The sequence below is a fragment of the Megascapheus bottae genome, chromosome 4 (genome assembly GCF_031878675.1).
Source record: "Megascapheus bottae isolate mThoBot1 chromosome 4, mThoBot2.hap1, whole genome shotgun sequence".
Taxonomy (NCBI): Eukaryota; Metazoa; Chordata; class Mammalia; order Rodentia; family Geomyidae; genus Megascapheus; species Megascapheus bottae.
This window is the reverse complement of record NC_143512.1, coordinates 65,045,207-65,066,105: the sequence shown is the minus strand read 5'-3', so window position 1 is coordinate 65,066,105 and position 20,899 is coordinate 65,045,207. Positions and strand designations below refer to the sequence as shown.

At 37.3% G+C, this 20,899-nt stretch overlaps 1 protein-coding gene across 1 annotated transcript in view; it reads right to left on the bottom strand.

Annotated features, from left to right (window-relative positions):
- Positions 1-18,660, bottom strand: part of Ranbp3l (RAN binding protein 3 like) — a 42,474-nt gene extending 23,814 nt beyond the window's left edge. The window contains exons 1-3 of the mRNA XM_090332041.1: positions 18,098-18,660; positions 1,042-1,100; positions 239-278 (exon numbers count right to left, since the gene is read on the bottom strand). Coding sequence (XP_090188167.1) covers positions 239-278; positions 1,042-1,100; positions 18,098-18,188 — 190 coding nt within the window. The 5' untranslated portion in view covers positions 18,189-18,660. The remainder of the gene's footprint in view (positions 1-238; positions 279-1,041; positions 1,101-18,097) is intronic.
- Between the last annotated feature and the right edge of the window lie 2,239 nt (positions 18,661-20,899).

Below are 20,899 nucleotides of genomic sequence, written 5' to 3'. Positions count from 1 at the left end.
TACATGCATCCTGAGGTTCTACAGAGCACTTCTGAGGAGACTAATGAGAGTCAGTGGTGAATCACTCACATCAGTGTGACAGGATCTACATGTCGTCTTTCAAAACAAATGCCCATTTACATGTTTTGTTTTAAGGAAAACATCATGTTTTACAGTCTATGCACATGTTCAAATGCTTACACCTGCTTGTTTTCTTTGTGTAAAGACTGCTTTTGCAGTACAGATTGCGAATCATTACCATGTTCTGTCGTTTCATGGAGGGTGTCTTCAGCAGGTCTCTGAAAGGACACAAAGCTGCCAATGAGAGCTGAGTATTTACCTTGCTTCAGAGTTCCACTCTGCCACTATTTAAAGGAATTCTGAGAAGTCAAGACGGTTTGCCCCCCGCACCTAGACAAAGCAATTCACCAGGGTCCACAGAAAGTCAAATCTAGCTCAGCCATTTCATATTTCAAAGACTACAGAATCACTTATAGGAAAACAGTTTTGAGGCACCCACTCTAAAGACTGTCAAGTAGTTGATCTGTTGTAAGAATCTACTTTTCAAAAAAAAGTGCTTGGAGGTTGAATTTTTCTTTAATTTTATTTGTAGAAGATCTCTATAATGAGGATAAACATCAAAGAAGTGTAATAATTTAAAGCAGCAATGCCAGTCATCTTGTCTTTCAAAGTAAATGGTCTCAGGGTGAGGCTCAAAAAATGGAATGTCTATCAGTCCCACTTAAAGGAACATTATTTTAGATTCACTTCTTGGTCAACCAGTGATAGGGAGCTCAGGAGAAATCAGCCTGCTTAATCTTTTCCCTTTTCAGATCACTCCATACAAGCACATTCTTTTAGTAAAACCAGTGCATTATCATTCTATTTCAGCCAAACTGCTGTCTACATATCTTATCTACATGAGTTTCTAGCAGTACCACTCTTAATTAACATTAAAGGAAAAATCTCTGCAGATGAAATGTTTTGGAATCGCTAGCTAGCTTCTTGAAATACCATTTTCTTTGTCAGAATAAAACCAAAGACACAGGGATTTGTTCTTACCTTAAAAGTTTGTTCTCCCTTTTCAAAAACAAATGTTGGTTGAGCAATCACAGATTTTTCTGTAAAGGAAATGAGCAGGCAAGAAATCAGAGCATATGTTGGCATTTCTGACATCACCTTAAAATATTTGAGGTAATTGGAGGAAAGCAAAGGAAGGGGTGACACTGTCTAAAAAAAGAAATATATCCATGACCTGACTTATGAAATGGTAACTCCCCTCTGTTTTTTATATTGAAAAAGAAAAACAAATGTCTCTACTATACAAAGGAGTAGAAGTAAAGTTATAAGTGATTACATTAGTTACTTAAATTCATTTGGAATAAGAGTTACAAACAAGAGATAGCAGATTCTTAGCAAGAGATCATTGAGATGATACTTGCCTGGTTCCTGGGAGAGGCGATTTTTAAGACTTGTAAGGTTAGTACAGTTAGGCAAATGGGCAGAGATATTTCAGAGAGTGAAGCAAAGTCAGAGTCTATAACTTGGACAATTCCAATAATGGTAGGAACCAGTGTGGCAGAACCCTGAGAGGAGGGAGGATGAATGGAACAAAAAATAGGATTGGAGATGAGACTGGAGTCTTCCAAGGACTTGGTTTCTTCCAAGGAGTTTGTTTTTACCCACAAGAAATGGGAAGCCATTTGTTGTTTTAATATGGTGAGTGTGTGTGTGTGTGTGTGCGTGTGTTTAGACACCACTCTGCCTGCTGCATGGAAAATGGTTCTGAGTGGGAGAAAGTAATTTAATTAAAAAGGCTTATCCTAAGTTCTAGATGAGAACTGGTGAGGTCAAATTTTTTTCTTTTTCTTTTTCTTCTTTTTCTATTTGTAAGCCTAGCTACTCAGGAGGCTGAGATCTGAGGATCACAGATCACAGTGTGAAACCAGCCTGAGCAGAAAAGTCTATGAGACTCTTATTTCTAATCAACTACTCAGAAAAAGCCAGAAGTGGCACTTTGGCTCAAGTGATAGAGAGCTAAGCTTGAGTAAGAGAAACTTAGGGATAGTGCCCAGGCTCTGAGTTCTACCCACAGGACTAGCAAAAAGAAAAAGAGAAAGAAAAGAAAAAGTCTTCTGTTGCTGTAATGAAATAAAAGCATGAGAAGGAAATATGTGAAAACACAATTTTGATGTTTCTCCTGCTTTAATTTTTTTTCTTTTTTTTTTTTTTCTTTTGCCTGTCCTGGTGCTTGAAATCGGGACCTGGGCACTGTCCTTGGGCTTTTTCAAGGCTTGAGCCACAGCACCACTTCCAGCTTTCTCTGTGTATGTATTACCAAGGAATGGAGCCCAGAGCTTCATGCATGCTAGGCGAGCACTCTTCCACTAGGCCATGCTCCCAGCCCCTGTTTTAATTTTCATGAAATATTGATTAAATGCTTATATGTCTTACTGTTTTCTGAGTATTTTATTAAATAAAGATATTCATTCACTCAACAAATATTTTATTGAGTACGAAGTATAAGAAAGGGTGCAAATCACTACCAATGTAACTCAGTTTAGGTTCATGCATAATTCTGCTTCTTAATAGGGGTGCATTGTATGTCAAGTGATTTTTATTCATCAACTTGTATAACTTAATTATTTTGCATATTAAATATGTTATTTGCCACTGACAGACACAAAAACAGAGGTGCAATTGAATTTCTTGCTCAAGATTATAGCTCTAGTAAGCAGAAAAGCCTTTAATTAAATCCAATTCTCCCTCCTCCAAAAGCACTGAGCTCTCACATGTCACCCTTTTGTCAATCAGATTTCTGTTACTATTAAAAACAAAACAAAAAAAAGACCCTCAAAACTCAGATAATTAACTTCTGAGGAGAAAGAAGTTCCAGGGCCTTGAGCTCGGGGCCTGGGCACTGTCTTTGGGCTTTCTCAAGGCTAGAGCTCTACCACTTGAGCCACAGCACCATTTCTGGCTCTTTTCTATGTATGTGGTACCAAGGAATCAAACCCAGGTCTTCATGCATGCTAGGCAAGCCTCTACCACTAGGCTAAACTCTTTTGTCTTGTGTGTTAACCTGTTTTTGAGAGGGTAAGCGGGAGACACAGAAATGTATGGACACAGAACAAATGCAGCAATGATACTCAATAGACACTATGTTGAAAATGAACTATGTAACTTGTGGGTGGGGATGGGAGGGAAAAGTGGGAGAGAGTGAGGGAAGGGTTTATATTGTCCAAAAAGAAATGGACCCTTTACCTGATTTATGTAACTATAACCCCTCTGTACATCACCTTTCTAACAAGAATGAAAACAATTTTACTGTATATTTAGAAGATTGGTGAAAAGTTTAGGGATTAGCTAATAATATGCAATTATTTAAAAAACTAAGAAGAACAGTTTTACAAATATGACTCAGAGAAAATACAATTTTGCACAAGAAGCAAACTAATGTATTGAATGAGTTAGTTGCAATACCATTCACTTAGTCATGATAATATCAACAAGAAGTACCCATCTTGCACACACTGGTGGCTCACACCTGTGATCCTAGCTGAATTTACTCAGGAGGCTAATATCTGAGAATTACAGTTCAATGCCAGTTAGGGCAGGAAAATATCTCCAACAAACAACCAAATTCTGGAAGTAGAGCTTTGGCTGGAGTAGTAGAGTTTCAGCTTTGAGAAAAAAAAAAAAAAGAAGTGAGGGACAGTGTTGAAACCTGAGTTCAAGCCCCAGGACCAGCCTTACACACACACACACACACACACACACACACACACACACACACACACACAAGTATTGATCTTATTAAACTTTAAAAACAATTTGGAGAAGATAGAACAGGATGTATTTGCTTAGAGATCCTGTCCATTGGGATCAGGGAAATCTGTGAAAGTGAACTACATTCTTTAATAGCTTGTAGTATATCATGATATATAGAGATGTGAAGTAAACATCAAAAGATGTACTTGTGAGGGTTGGATAGTATTGTCTTTAGGGATCAAGAAAACTAAGGACAAAGAAAGAGACCAAGAGCATAATTGCTGATTTTCCAGAAAAAATCTTCATTTCATTTCTTAAACCACATGCATGTCATGGGTGTGAAACAATAAAATAAAATAGGAAAAGAATTTCTTTTCTACAGTTATGTCGGGTACCATAATTAAAGAAAAAAAATCTCATAGACTTTGCCAAAGATAGACCTCTTATTGAGTTATGTTACTTGGCAAGGACACAAAATTTCATTTCTTGGGTTTAACTGTTCTTTACACTAAAATTTATGGAACCATGTGGTAGGGGCCTAAGTAGAAGGATCAAGGCCTGTGGTTGGCACTAGGCCCGAACATGAGACTCTGTCTGGTAATATCTAAAGCATGAAGGGGCCAGGGATGTGGCACAAATGGCCATGCTCCTTCCTAGCAATTGCAAGGCCTTGAGTTCAAATCCTTGGTACCTTTGTATGTACAAATATAAGTATACATTTACTAATATAAAATGTGACCAGATAGAATCACTGAGTTCAGAGCCTAATTGCTGAACCGGCATAATTGCACATCTGTTCTTTATAATGAAATCTAAACTCTTGCGAGGCATTTGATATTCTTAGGCTTCATCTTTATTTGCTCAACACAGGCATCCAAGTCACCAAACTGAAATTCCACTCAGTATTATGCACATAAGTAATAGCTCTGTTCTTGGAGATTTCCAAAGTGCCATCACAGTCAGTGTATACACCAAATCTGAATGTCCTTTTCTCCTTTTTAACATGTAGCATATCCCTACTCCCTCTGTCAACTCTGGGTGAGTTGTAAGGGGGTCATCTCTAACCTTTAATTTCCATGTACTTAACTGACACCTAACCTCTGAAAAACTTACTTGAGCTAGACTATTAACTGAGGAATTTTGCTGATGAATCATCTGACAGGAGGGTTTTTGAAAAGATCTACTTAGCTAACAGAGCACCCTGGAAGCAGAGGAAGAGACTGAAAGTGGAATGCCTGGGCTGGGAATTGCAGTGTGCACTGCGAACAGGCAACTTCTCTAGTCCTCCATGCTTTTGCTAGTTAGTCTCTCTCACCTGGAGCATGACAAATTCTTCTTGCTGTTTTGTAGTTCCAGGAAGGTGAAATCATTCCCTGAACTTGAGAGAATCAGGCTGTCTTAGTAATGGCCAGAAAAGGTGGTAGAAAACAAGCCATGCAGAGAAGAGTGTGGCAACAAAATCCTCTTCTGAGGGGTAGAAGGACTGCCAAATAGGTCACTTCTAATTGTTACCAGGCCTGGGATTATCTACTTGGACTGTAGCCCTGGCAGGCTCTGCAAGTTCCTTTCCCTTTCTTCCTAGCCTTTCCACATGTCTCTGCCACATCTTCTCTAATTTCTTCTCCCTGGATACAATTCTCTAATACTTTTTTCGTTTCCTTGTCCTCTTTAACTTCTGTCACTTCCGTCGGATTAACTCGGTGATCAAAGCATGGATTTTGGAGCTTTGAGGTCAGATAGTCCTAGAGCTTTACTGGTTAAAAAAAAATTACTACACATGTAGATTTCTTATTTTTTCTTTCTGTGTACATCTATTTTAAGGGATTATTGTGAGGACTGAAGCAATGGAAGCATGTGGAAGAACATCACCTTCAAACCTTTGGGGAAGATACAGAATATTTCTCTGTCCGTCCATTCTACCTACATACCTAATGTAAACAAGAAACATTCCTGCCAAACACAGACATTGCTACCCTTTTAGAAGAAGAACCGAAGCCTTGAACACTCTGCATTAATTGCATGTGCTCACATCTGCTGGCTTGTTTATAATCCAGTCATGCATGGGAGTAGGCTGTAGCCAGAGATTAAATTTCATTTGCATTTTAGGATCTAGAGACTTGAAGCAACAATAATTCAACCGAAGACAAATTGTTTTCATTTCTTAACATTTAGTTCACCAATGTCTCTAGAGAAGTTTGTAAATCCTTGAAATCAGGGAATTTGAATTAAATCATTTCACACAGCACATCTGGCAACATGTCTCTATCATCAAACACAGTGATGACTAAAGAAATTGGATTTCTGTTTTTCAAGAAGGTTCTGTAATTGAACCCTCAATATATGATCATCATTTACACATGTTAAGGACTGGGAATGGTCAGGGACTAGAACTGATTCATGAAGAGCTTTTTATTTATTTATTTTGCTTTCAATAGGTAATTTTCAATATATATATACATATATATATACATCTTATAACATGCTTCATTAAATTTCACGGTTGTTGTAGTATCAAAACTGTTTCTCCTGGGATAGTTCTGTCTCCTCCTCTTCCTCCTCCTTCTTTTCCTCCTCCTCCTCCTCCTCTTCCTCCTCCTTCTCCTCTGCCTCCTCCTCTTCCTTTTTTTCCTTCAAAGCAGCAGCAGTTACCACATGCAAGTTATGCAAATCATAAGCCTTTATCCTTTTGCCTTTTGGAATATCTACTTTCACATGAACTTAATAAGTCCTTTGAAAAGTCAGGCCAAATTGGGAGTTCAGGTATGAAGAAAAATTAGGCAGAAAAGTTATGACATATTCAGTATAACTTTAGTGATATCATAGTCGTGTCAGATAATTATCTTTTTTTATTCTTTTTTGTTCAATCTCCTGGGTAGGATTTAACTAGGAAGTTTTCTTAGAAATAGGAGTCAGAGTACATGTAATTGGAAAGTTGACTAGAGTTCACTGTGTTACCTGCAAAGAAAATTGTGATGATCTTTCACCAACCAAACAACAGACAAAGGCCTCATATCTAAAATATATCAACAACTCAAAAAATTGAATCACTCCAAAACTAACCTCCAAAGTAACAACCATCCCATTAAAATATGGGCCAAAGACTTAAAGAGAGTCTTCTCTGAAGAAGAAACAAAAATGGCCTATAGACACATGAAGAAATGCTCAACATCTCTGGTCATAAAAGAAATGCAAATCAAAACAACTCTAAGATTCCACCTCACTCCAGTTAGAATGGCCAGGATCAGGAAAACGAATAACAACAGATGCTGGAGGGGATGTGGCCAGGAGGGATCACTACTACATTGTTGGTGGGAGTGCAAACTCATTCAACCACTATGGAAAGCAGTGTTGCAGTGCCTCAAAAGGCTAAACATAGAGCTCCCCTTTGACCCAGCAATTCCACTACTTGGCATTTACCCAACCATCCAGAAACAAGGACATACTAAACCCACTAGCACAACAATGTTCATTGCAGCACTATTCACCATAGCAAAGATATGGAACCAACCTAGATGTCCCTCAGTTGATGAGTGGATCAACAAGTTGTGGTATTTGTACACAATGGAATTCTATGCTGCTGTCAGAAAGAATGACATCACCCCATTTGTTAGGAAATGGAAAGACTTAGAAAAAGTCATATTAAGTGAAGTAAGCCAGACTCAAAGGAACTTAGGCTCAATGGTTTCCCTCATTCGTCATAATCAGTAGAAACCTTGGGCTCTACTAGCAGAGATCTGCAATAGAGCAAAATCTTGATACATAAGGCCATATAATGTGAAGCTAATTGAAAGGACCTCCAGGATATTGAAACAAAAGCCATATAATGAATATTTGTTGTCCTTAATGTACTATGTTGTCTCTCATCTCCTTTGCTATCCCTTGGTTATCTCATATTGGTATAGTATGTCACTTTGTTGTCTGATATATTGAATTTATTTGTATTTGGATATTTGAAATTTGATAGGGAAGGGGGGAAAACTAAGACGGGAGGGGGGTGTGGGGGGGGGAGGGAAATGGGTACCAAGACATGTGAAAGGGTATCAATGTACGTGAATTAATGCACCTTCTATCTGGCAAATATCATGTAACCCTTTTACTAATTACAATAAAAAAAATTTAAAAAAAAGAAAATTGTGAAGATCTATGCTAATGATCAGATTTGTAGTCCAGAAAAGGAATGGCAGCAATGAGTGGTTACAGTTCCATTTGAAACTCAATCACTCATTGAAACCAGCATCATGTGCACAAAAATCTTTTCAAGAGACATTGTATAAACAAGGCTGCAGATTATACAAAGACAATATAAAATCGTTTTTAAAAAAAGTCAGACCTAGCTCATCTCCCAGAATGTTTCTTATATACACTCACTGCAAATATAAAACTTAAATTTTGTCATACTTTTACCTATTATAAAATATGCAGATATAGTAATATTTGGTGTATAGATGAGTGACTAGTAGAAGCCACGAATATGTGAATTTTAAAAACCCATGCTTTGTAAAAAAAAACAAAAACAAAAAAACAGACCTGGGTTCAAGTTCTCCTTCCTTAATTTGCTGTGTAGTTCAGAGCTTAGGTTTCCACATCTGTGAAATGGGATTCATAGGACCTACCTCAAATTCTTGTAATGATAAACCAAGTCACATATATTAAACAGTGCACAGGACATGGCTTGTAAGAAATACAGAGTCAACTGTTCTTTATTACATGACTTAGGATTTGCAGAAGATAAATTATTTAACACTTTTACTCATAAGAGAACTGAAGGTCTATGAAGGTCTAAAATTATTAGTTTCACACGGGAATCTGGGACTAAAGTACATGAGAGCTGTAAGCCCGTCTCCATCTGGACTTCCGCTCACAGCCTCTTTACTGAAGGCTGTCAGGGTGTCTCCTGCTTCCCTGGTTGTCTGCAGACATGATACAGATGTGATCCTGTATCAAGTCTTGCTTTAATTCTTGCCAGTATTTGTTCGCCTTCTGATTCGAAAGACTTTTATTCAAGAATGTCCACAGGTAAATGACATATAGGTAATAGCAATTTTAAGTCATTTTCTAATATTTCTGTTTAGCTCCTGGCAAAAATAACAGAAAAAATATATTTAGCTATGATAGAGTACATCCATTTCTCTATAATTTTCAGGTGTTATCTTTGTCTAGGAATAAGTCAATTGTATGCTTTTCTAGGAGGATGCTTGCAATCTTTACTTGCAGTGTTTATCGGAACAAATGGGGAGAGCGTGAAGAGGTGCCTCTGGATTGGGAATGCCAGAAGGAGCTGCCAGCTCTTTGTCTACATCATTTCCTCATTGGGCTCAAAGGCTAATAAAAATGCAGAATGTGTCCTAGGACATGCTTGGTCAACTGGCTCCATGTGGAAATACATATTTCATATGATAGGACTTGTAAACTACATATTTTCCCCTCAGAATAACTCATGGTGTGAAAATGCTTCCATTTGTCAGAAATGGGTCTCTCCACTTTGGGGAAGGGGGAGGATATTATGAATGCAGTCTAGATTTCAAGAGATGTTGAAGATATATATTCTGTAGGCACATATACAGGTATTTCAACATATAATCATTACAGTCCATTTTAAACAACTCTCCAGTAACAATTATATATTCATAAGAATATATTCATAAAAATTAAATGATTATTCAAAAGAACTACAGATGATTTACTATATCTTCATATGTTAAATTGAAAAACTCCTTACTGAGGAAAAATTAAAGTTAAAAAATAGGGGCTGGGAGTTTGGCCTAGTGGTAAAGTGCTTGCCTGCTATGCACGAAGACCGGGTTCGATCCCTTGGTACCATATCCATAAAAAAAAAGATGGAAGTGGTACTGAGGCTCAAGTGGTAGAGATCTAGCCTTGAGAAAGTCCAGGGACAGTGTTCAGGCCCTAAGCCCAAGCACACACACACACACACACACACACACACACACACACACACACACACACACAACCTCCATTGTGAATTCTCAAAGCTCAGGCAAGACAGTGACTTCTTCCAGTTTTAAAACTCTTTTCCTTAAAGTTATTTATGTTTATCTTGAGCCTTTTAGCAAATAAGGGATATGCAGAGGAAAATCCTATGACTTCATTCTGTAGGAATAAATGAATGTTTTCCCAGTGAGAACAAAGTCTTTGTAAACTTACACAGCAAGACAAGTCAAGCTGCCAGCCTAGGCCTCAGACCCACAAAGCCTGTGTGGTGTGAAGGCTCTTCTGCTCTGCTCGTCCTTAGGGACAAGAACAGAACAGGAATAACTTGATGCCTACCACAAATAGTTTGGCACAGACATCTTCCTGTGCTTACCAGAATTGTACCCCTTACCAGAAAATAGTGTGCTTATGACACTAAATAAAAATTACCACTAAAATTTTTCACTCAGGAAATGTATGTGACTTGAAAAATCCTCAGGAAAACTGAAAGCAATTCTTTCAAGGTATCAGTTCTAGTTTTCATGATCATTGTAAATATATAGTACAATTTTAATTCATTTGTTCATTGATGGATTTTTAAATTAACATTTTCCCATTTTCCTTCAATTGCTTCCCTTTGGCTCCATGTACCCAACTCCCCATATTCACTTACTCTTTGCCTCATTTCATTTCATCATTTTCTCTTCATATTTAGTGCTAGAATTATAAATCATGGAAGAGTTGTCTTTTTTTAGTTTAGGGGATTGGATCCATGGCCTAACTCATGCCAGGAAAACCTTCCACCAGAGTCACACCCCAGCCCCTAAATTCTTTTATAAGTTATTTTAAATGACATAAAACTCAAGATATCTCTTCTTAATTTTCCATCTATTTTAGCCACATTTTGTTATATGTAATTCTGTCATGTAAATAGAAGTATGGACTCAACTCTTGCGTTAGCTAGTTAAGTTTGAGCACTACTTCTTCCTTCTAATTTCTTATCTGTGATCAGGAAGGCAACTGGATTTACATGATCTTTGAAGCCCTAACTTTCAATAATTGATGACTATCAGCCATTTGGATGAACTATTTGTGAATAAACAATAATTGCTTGTTTTTGAGCAATTAAAAGAAGATTATAAACTTAAGTCTGAAATACCAACATTGTAGATTCAACAGTACAAATGAGAGTTCAGATCACTCAAATAGCAAAAAGTTGGACAAATTTATTATAATGCTTGTTTTAAGATTCTTCTCATCTTTGTGTCTGAAATTATTTTCTAAAAATACACCCCTCCCAAAACTTATTTTGCTTCATCCCACTATCAAAGCAATCCATTTCATTAATGAATTTGAGTCTATCCTGTTTTTAAAAAGAAAGATGGTAAAAAATTAAAACCACCTAAACTTTAATCCATGAAACTCTTTATAGTTGGTCTTGTTAAATAAACAGAACCTCATAATCTCTAGCACTACTACATGTGCCCAGCCTTTGTTTATAAAAGTAGGCATATTCACATATACAAATCTTTATCTGCCACTTCAATGCTCTGCAGATGACAAAAATTTAACACAACTAGTCCAAGACCAAAACATTTTGATTTTAATATTCTCAGAGTTTTATCTTATTATCCTTTCTTACAATTGTATCAAAAACAAGCAAAAAGATTGTACAGATACCGTTAGACTATCATCCTTTAAAATTTAGATCACATTCCTTTGATCTTTTGCTTATTTATTACCATCCATGGTGGGTGGAATATCTTAGAAGGAATGAATTTCTAACTGCAATCAGGTATTGGCTGCATTTTACATCCTAACTTTTGAATATTTTGCAAGATTTGCCAGCAGACTTCATTAAAAAGCAACTCAGATGTAAAACTTACTTTGTTAAAATGTTTATTAAAATTTCAAGTCAGGTTAATGATTTCATATAATAGTTGAGCTAATGTTTGAGATGGAGTCCCCAGTATAAGTTTTTCAAGTATATCAGAGACTGGAAATCTTGCTCAGGGATAAAACCCTTGCCAAGCATGCATGAGGACCTTGGTCTCAAACCCCAGAACTGTACCCCCAAAATAACTTATCATATTGATTATTATTTAGCCATCTTTAAAGTTTTGAATATTGCTCAAAAGTTTTAAAGTTTTGGATATCAAAAACTCAGTCCATCTCTCCAAGGTCATATCAGCCCAAATGTTAAAATTGTACACTGCTATCTTTTGTGCTTCATGCAGAATGAGCAAAACACATCTTCTCAGTATCAGGCAAACTCTTATTAGCCTACTCAGCAAGCCACTTTCTCTTGACTGATAGGTTATGTAAGTGCACTTGTTTCTTTATAAGCCAAACTACTTCTGAGAGTCATCTGGATGCAATTTATAATTCATACCGACTGTAACTGGTGATTTACTAATAATCTATTTCAAACAGCCAAACTAAACCACAAACTGAGTTCTAGGGTCAGCTACCACTCTCTTCACAGGTGCTTAGTTGAATATTTATTTTGTGATAACCTAAGAAATAATGAGCAGGGGCTAAAGTACTGGCTCCTGAATAAATGCTTTCCAATTTGGAGCCTGTCAAAGATCCCAGCCCTAAGGTACTGATATGACCTACCTCCTAAGGGCTTTCATCAAGAAAGAAATTTGCTAAGTAAAAAATAATGCTTTAAATAGCATTTGGCATATAACAAACACTCCTAAGCATGTGTGTGTGTGTGTGTGTGTGTGTGTGTGTGTGTGTGTGTGTGTGTTTAAATGACATGTCAGCTCAGATACAGCTTTAGTCTAAATCCCATTTTTCTCTGTGAAAATATTTGTACAACAAAACATTTCATTCATGTTTTCTTAGTTCTGAAAGGTAATTTATATGTCTCCTACTGGAAATTATCCTCTCAGGTGCCAGGGCAATGCAGTAGACTGTCATCCATCACAGAATAACAATAAGGGTTAAAATTCTGCTGTTGCCAGCACTTACTGGCAACACAGTGGTGTAAAGGCTGTCTGTTTGCCAAGATCTTGACCTTCCATTACATTAGGTCAGCCTCCTGACTTCATTTCAGAGGGCTATGCACATTTTCATCATTTTTACATGTACCTTATTGGAGAAAATGTACTGCTTCTTGTTGTTACCATTATAATTCACTTTAGATGATATCAGCAAGGATGAGTTTTATATGGACACCATACCATCTTTGGTTATATTTGTTTCTCTACCATTCCAAAGTTGGTTGTCAACTCAAAAAAAAAAAAAAGAAACTGCTTTCAAGAGATTCATTACTAACTTGCCATTTTCAGCCTCACTTAGACCTAGAGGCTGTGAGAATTAGTACAGTAAGTATCAGAGAGAAATTTTCTTTGGTGAAGTGGTTGGGATGCAAGGCCCTTGATTGTCTAAAATCCTTTAGAAATGCTTCCTAGTCTTGGAGGAACTAGGCTGTAGAATTTGACATGGTTAAGTATGACACCCAAAAGTTTATATTGAAAAGACCAGTATCCATTAATAAGCAAGAGAATTCCTGGGTACTGACTGACTACACAGACTATTGCCTATTTTATTTTACTTTGAGCAAATCTTGAAAGCAAGATGTAATCAGATTACCTAAAGAACATGAAATAAGTTAACATCAAATTGTTTCCTAGTTTGTTTACAAATGTTTGCTTTAAAAGTATCTATCTCTCCCAAAAAGGTAACTTCAGATTTGCTTTAAGAAGATTATGAAGTTGTGGAGGAAGAGCTTAGTTGTAACCCATCTTCCCTAAAGAATTAGGAGTCTGAAAAAACCAAATTACCTCAGAATAGTGTACAATAATAACAATTTCTCTCTCTTTCATAATCCAAGCCAAAGAGTTTACCATAGCTGCTAAGACATTCTGTAAGTGTCCCATTTCTCCCTCCTCCCTGTTACATCTCAACTGTATTCCTCACACTCGTTTAAGATAACTCAGCCATCTATGGAAAGCAGTGTGGTTCCTCAAAAGACTAAACATAGAGCTCCCCTATGACTCAACAATTTCACTCCAAATGTCCATAAACAAGGACATACTAAAGCTACTAGCACAACTATGTTCATTGCAGTATTATTTAGCATAGCTAAGATATGGAATCAACCCAGATGTCCTTCATTAGATGAATGGACCAAGAAGATGTGCTATTTATACACAATGGAATTCTATGCTGCCATCAGAAAGAATGACATCACCCTATTCATAAGGAAATGAAAAGACTTGGAAAAAATCATATTAAGTGAAATAAGTAGACCCAAAGAAACATAGGCTCCATGGCTTCTCTCATTTGTAATATTTAGTATATGTCCAGGATTCTCCTACAAGAGAACAATAGTTCAAAAGCTATGTACATACAGTTATATAAGAGGCTTGGAATTTGGCCTACTGGTAGAGTGCTTTTCTAGCATGCTTGAAGACCCAGGTTCGATTCCTCAGTACCACATATATAGAAAAAAGCTGGAAATGGTGATGTGGCTCAAATGGTAGAGCTCTAGCCTTGAGAAAGCCCAAGGACAGTGCTTAAGCCCTGAGTTCAAGCCCCAAAACTGGCAAAAAAAATGGAGACATCTTAAAAAAATGATGAGATTAAGCAAAATGAACACCAGGATATGGAAACAAGAGGCTTATCTTGTGATTGTTGTTCTTAATGTGCTAGATGAAGTTATTTCTTTTCTCTTTTTCCCCCCTTACAGTTTATCTCATGCGGTTGCTGTATCTGACTTTGGTGCCTGGTATACTGTTTGTTTGTTTATTTGAAATAGGGAAGGAGGAAAACGAGATAATTTGGAGGGGGTGAGGGGGAAGGAAAATGGGAGAAAAACATGGGAAGGGGTGCCAATGTTCAAGAACTAATGTACCTACTACCTGATGAATGTAATTATAATCCCTTTATACATCACCCTGACAATAAAATACAATTAAAAAAGAAAGATCACTCAACTATACTAGCTCTTTTTGCCCCCCCAAACAACAATTCCTATATGATTTCTACTGAGGCAGCAGCATTAGCAACCAAGAACCTCTCAGAACTTCTTTCTGTGGGTCTTGAGACCCATAGAGAGAGTTTTAGACAGTTGTCTGTTTACTATATGTAATATGTCATGAGCCTTGCTTATAAGCATATACACGATCATTTACAAATAGTGTCATAGGTGAATATTATAGATGAATGAACCAAATATATCATGGAAAAAGCTACAAGGGGGTCCAGGAGCATGGCCTGGTGGTAGAGTGCTTGCCTAACATGCACAGAGACCTGGGTTCGATTCCTTGTCACCACATACACAGAAACAGCCAGAGTGAAGCTGTGGCCCAAGTATAAAGTGCCAGCCTTGAGAAAAAGAAGCTTAGGCACAGTGCCCAGGGCCTGAGTTCATGTCCCAGGACTGGAAAAAAATTAATTAAATAAAAACCTTGCTTTAGAAAAAAAAGAGGGCCGGGAGTTTGGCCTAGTGGTAGAGTGCTTGCCTAGCATACACGAAGACCCAGGTTCGATTCCTCGGTACCCCACATACATAGCAAAAAGCTGGAAGTGGTGCTGAGCTCAAGTGGTAGAGTGCTAGCCTTGAGAAAGTCCAAGGACAGTGCTCAAGCCCTGAGCCCAAGTCCAGGACTGGCAAAAAAAAAAAAAGCTACAAGGCAGCAGCAAGTAGGACAAAGATTATAGTGGACTTTTTGTATATATATATATATATATATATTATTGTAATTAATAGAAAGGTTATATTATATTCACCAGATAGAAGGTGCATTACTTCACAAACATTGCTACCCTTTCTCATATTTTTGTCCCCATTCCCCTCCCCCCATGTCCTCCACTCATCTTGTTTTCACCCCTTTGGACTTTGTTTTGGAGAAATAATAGCATCTGTGGTCAAAGAATAAAAACTCCATATAGACAGGAAACCACAACTAAATTGGCTCAGTTCAAGTGATATTCCCACAATACTTTGTACATAGCTGTTGCCCAAATAATTGCCAAATGATAAATGCTTCATCCTTGTGATCAACTCAAGCTACATTTTTGAGTACCTACGTAGAAAGAGTCCAATAGTTCAGAGGTAAAGCACCTTAGCATTTAGAATTAAGAATTAGAAAACAGGGGGGTCGGGGCTTGGCTCAGCGGAAGCACCCTTGCCTGGCAAGCACAAGGCCCTGGGTTCGGGCCCCGGCTCTGGGAAAAAAAAAATAAAAGAGTTAGAAAACAGGCCTGTATGCCAAAGCTAGTCATATTCTCAGAAGAGGTTAATGCAAATTTATTAGTCCGTGGTAAATAAGAGAGTTCAAAGACTTGTCTGGCTGGGGTGAGGCCAAAACCATGAACTCAGCCTACTTTGGTGAACAGACAGACTAATGGCTTTGCCTCTTCTTTGCTGAACTTTACATACTAGCAAGGAACAAATATAGCTTTGAGAAAAATCAAAACCACTATATTGAATGAATTCTTTTAAATTCCAGGACTGGAGCAAGTGTAAACTTTTAGATTACAGTAACTGGGATGCAATTAACTAGCCTAGTAAACACTACCCAGTATCATTTGTCAACTGAAACCTCTAGATGACATTTCTTGCGGTAATCAATGACCAATTTGGACTGCATTCCCAGGCTTCACAGCTCTGAGGCCTGTGGTTTATGTGGGCAAATGTTTTGAGATTCAGCCATGAAAAAATCTGGTTGCTTTCAAAATATAGTAGGCAAAAGGCTAAAGTCTGAGTAAAAGACCAGACTTCTAGTCTTGTTGGTATTTTCAGAAGTATGCCATCATAATGATATTCCCAGACCTCTCTGAAGAGACCATTAAGACAGCCTGCCTTAAATTAAAACAACAGTGGCACATTAGTTTTCACTTACAGAATTAGAAAAGAATTTTTAAAAAATGCTCCAGTATTGCTGAGAGTATGTCGTTTGGTTGTTTGAGAGCCAATAGACAAGAGAAAGAAGGTTTTTTGTTTTTTTTTTAAGCAAAAATAAACCCCACTCATTTAAACATAAAAATCTACCTCTAAGAATTTTTCTAAGGAAATAGTCCTATATCTGTGCTTCAATCTATCCATTCATTTAAATTTAACACAGCATGAATGAAAAAGATAAGAAATTCGAAAGATAAAAAATATCTAACATAGGGCAGGACCTGAGGGAATTTTGCTATAGCCACATTGAAAGAAAAACATACAACCACTAAAAATAATGTCATTGAAGAAAACATATAATGACATGGGAATTTGGTCATCATGTGTCATATGTTATTAAATTCAAGAGCAGTTCACAAAACGCTATGTACATAATTAGAATTTTGATTATCAAAATCAAGAAGAAAAGCTATATATGAACATAGAAGGAAAGGCTAGACTATATATTAAGAAGTTAATTGCAATGATGTTTGGGTAGTGAAATACTGAGGACATTTTTAACCCATATTGTTTCCCTCACTATGTTTTCTATAAGGAATATTACCTTAGCAATTGTACACTAAGTATTTTCTACCCACATATTGCACACTTAGTATGTTCTAAGTATTTTCTTGCAGAACTCAACCCAGGACTCATTCACAGTGATATGGCTTTATACATACAGGAAAACATTAACATGCCTTTGTTGCCTTCGAAATGGGAAGCGTTAGCCCATTTGCTCCAACTCTCTTACCACTGGGTCTACAGAAAATTAAGGAAGGTCTCATAGTCTCAGACCTATATTGAAAGTTATCCATGGCAGGTTCCACAAGAGAAATTAGAAATATCTGGCAGATTCTTAACTTCTGAGAGGTGATGATGTCATTCATAGGGATACCCAGGCCTTCCCACAGTGTCTTTCGCTGTTCCTGACAACTACTTGCCCCTACTTAACACAGCTGACTGGGAAAAGGCTGTAATATGAAAAACCATCATCAAGTGAAATGCTCATCTAGCAAAATACAACACTTCTCAAGTATCAAGAATACATACATACATACACACACACACATACATATATCCTATAAATAAATGTGCCAGATATCTAGACAAAACAAAGCCCCAAAGTGTCCTGCCTATGGTAGGACATGAGAACAAGTCCCAGACAAACTGAACCTACTCCCAGCTAAATTCCTCCAGTAGCTGAGTCAGCTAGCCTGAATGTGTTTTGAATTACTTATGATCTAGCATACTCTAAGCAGCTGATAGTAGCTAGAACTTTAAACACAAATGTTTCCCAGGAATCTGCATTCTTGATAGACTTTTAATGCTTGCTAATCCTTGAAAGATAAACTGCTGTGACAAATGAATCCACCCTTAGTACCTATTCTTTGATTTTAAAAACTAGGAGATTTCAAAGGATTTCACTCCGTGTAATTTACCAGCCCACAGTGCTTCTGGAAATCCCAACAGACAGAAAATCACAGAGCATGGGAGTCCTTCACCCATCCGACTCACCTTGCTGTTGCTGGTCTTGTTGCAGCTTTGGCTGACACATGTTCAAACAGGTGAACAGGTAGCTGTTGTCTTTCTCTGATGTGGCAGACATGATACTACAAGTCTAGCAATGACCGGAAAATCACTAAGGCATTTTATTCCCTTGGTCAGTCACCCAAAAGGCACCCAGAAAGAACCAGGAAAGTATACCCTGGTCCTGCCATGCATGTAAAACACTCTACTAATACTACCAAATATCCCTTGGTTATGATTCCTGAAAAAAAATATTCCCCAGTATGACTTCTCCTGCACATCAAGATGCCAATTTATTTGGCTAAAATCAAGATAATTCTCATAACCACCCTGAAACTTTCTCCTCTTTTCCTATAAAAACCTAAAAACGTAACTATTTCTAACAAATTTAGATTTTTAGTATTTTGGGGGAGGGAAAAGGGGGGGGTGTTCCTTTTGCTGATGAAATCCAGTTGCTCCAGTATTTAGCAAGGACTGCTAGAGTAAAACACACACAACGGAAAAAAGAAAATGCTGCTGCCTGGGCAGTAAGTGGAAAGATTTCTTCTGCCTGGACTGAATAAACCACAGTGACAGCTGATTGTGCACAGTTTTTAAGGGAAGCTGGAAGAAGGAGGAGCCAGTGAGCTGTCTGATTAGCATGAAGGGGCAGGCTAGAAAATGACACTGGGGTTGCTTTAAACAACAAAGCAGTGATTCTAGGGAGACGCTGTTACAGTAATCAACTATCTGACTTCTTTACCATTGTTTGTAATTAAAATACAAGCTGAAAGCCTAAAGGTTGTTCTGCCTGCCTCTGATAAATGTTAGAGCTAAAAGGTATGAAGGGAGCTGGTAATGAGCTCATGGAAATGTACTGTTCGAACTTCTTGATTTTCGTAAACACTGTCAAGGCTTCAGGAGAAAGCAGCTACAGGGCAGCTTTCTTGCCAAAGCAACTATTTGGAGTTTTGGAAGAAAAATAATGCATAAGCCACTATCATTTCCAGAAACTTAACTCTGTTCCTCCACAGATTGTCTACTGCTGCTTCCACATTCAAAGACAAGGTTATTTTTCAAGTGTTTTCTTGGGCTTGTTGATTCATTACTGTTAAAAAATAGAGACCCTTCCTTCAATAAAATACCTTTAATTTAACTGAAGTCATAGTATGGGCTGGTGGAAACTGCTATTGCAGCTTCACAGTTCTCTGTAGTCCAAGCGAGACAGAAATAGGAAGAGCTGTTTAACCTCAGAGTCTGGACTTTGGAAACTGACTTGACAACCTAATGGCAGTTCTCTCCTAATCCTACCTGAGTGGATGAGTTCATTTTTGTTTTTAATTTAATTTTACTTTTTATTGTTGAGGTAATGTATAGAGGGGTTACAGTTACATTCGCCAGGTAGTAGGTGCATTACTTCTCATACATTGATACCCATTCTCATGTTTTGTCCCCATTTCCCTCCTCCCACCCCCTCCCAATCATGGTGTTTTCCCCCCTTCCATTTCCTGTTTCAAATAAACAAATCAATATATATACAATACACAAGGTAACAAAGTCAGATACAGTAACAATATGAAATTGACCAAAGGGCAACAAAAAACAACATAGTACATTAAAAACAACAATCACATATGTTTTCATATCCAGAGATCCTTTCAAAATGCCTTCATTTTATTTTGAGACATTACCAATTCTTCAGGCATGCTCCAATTTCTGGGTATTGATGAAATATGTGATTGCTCTTCACTAATGTCCTCTTAAAAACCTATTGTTGTTTTCATAGTCAATCTATTTCTGCTTTGCATCATTGCAGTATGCTAGAATTGTTTTTCTACATTGAAAGAGTCCAGTTGTTCAAGAAGCATACTTTTGTTTTACCTGACTGATATTCATCTCATTTTATACAAAAGCTATTGCTGGAATAATACAAAGCTGTGAATATGCCATATAGTTGTGGAATTCAGCATTAAGCATATATTACAGATTATATATTGTAGACATAATATATAGATACTATCGATATTATATATATCTATATAAATTCAATAACTCAAGCCTCTAAACCAGCCTTGAAATAAATGGATCTTTAAAGCAATGTGTTTGATAAAATCAAAGTCAAACATACAAAGAAGTAGAGACACTAGTACAAAAAGCCCAGTGCAACCATTAAGCTGATTTGATAATTACCAGCTCCCAGTCCCCTCAAACCTGTTCTTCAGCCCAGTTACTCTCCCTGGACCATGGATTGGAAGTATCCCCAACATCGATAAGTATTTCTAAAGTGCAAACACTTTAAAATGTAATTATAATAATAGCCCTATATTCATAACAGTTAAATGTAATTCCTTCATGTAAATAAATATTCAAGCAATGTGTTTTACTTCCTGATTTATGATTGTCTCATAAACTTTATTTCTACATTTGGGGCTGAAATACCCAGACAATACATCTAATTGATATTGTTCTTGGATTCGTTCTTTCTTTCTTTCTTTCTTTCTTTCTTTCTTTCTTTCTTTCTTTCTTTCTTCATTCTTTCTTCTTACTAAAGCAGGGAAAGAAAGTTTATTTGAAAGCGAAAGAAAAAGGACCAAGTTAAGAAAGGGCCCCTAAGAGGAGTCCTAACTCTTTTTAAATTTAAGATCTGCTTTAAAGACAATGTTCTAAGGAAGTGCTGGTGGCTTATGCCTATAATCCTGAGTACAGGAGGCTTAGGATTCAGCACAGGAGAATCCCAGTTCATAGCCAGCCAAGGCAGGTGATTCTGTGAGTCTCTTACCTCCAATTAACCACCAGAAAATCAGAAGCCGT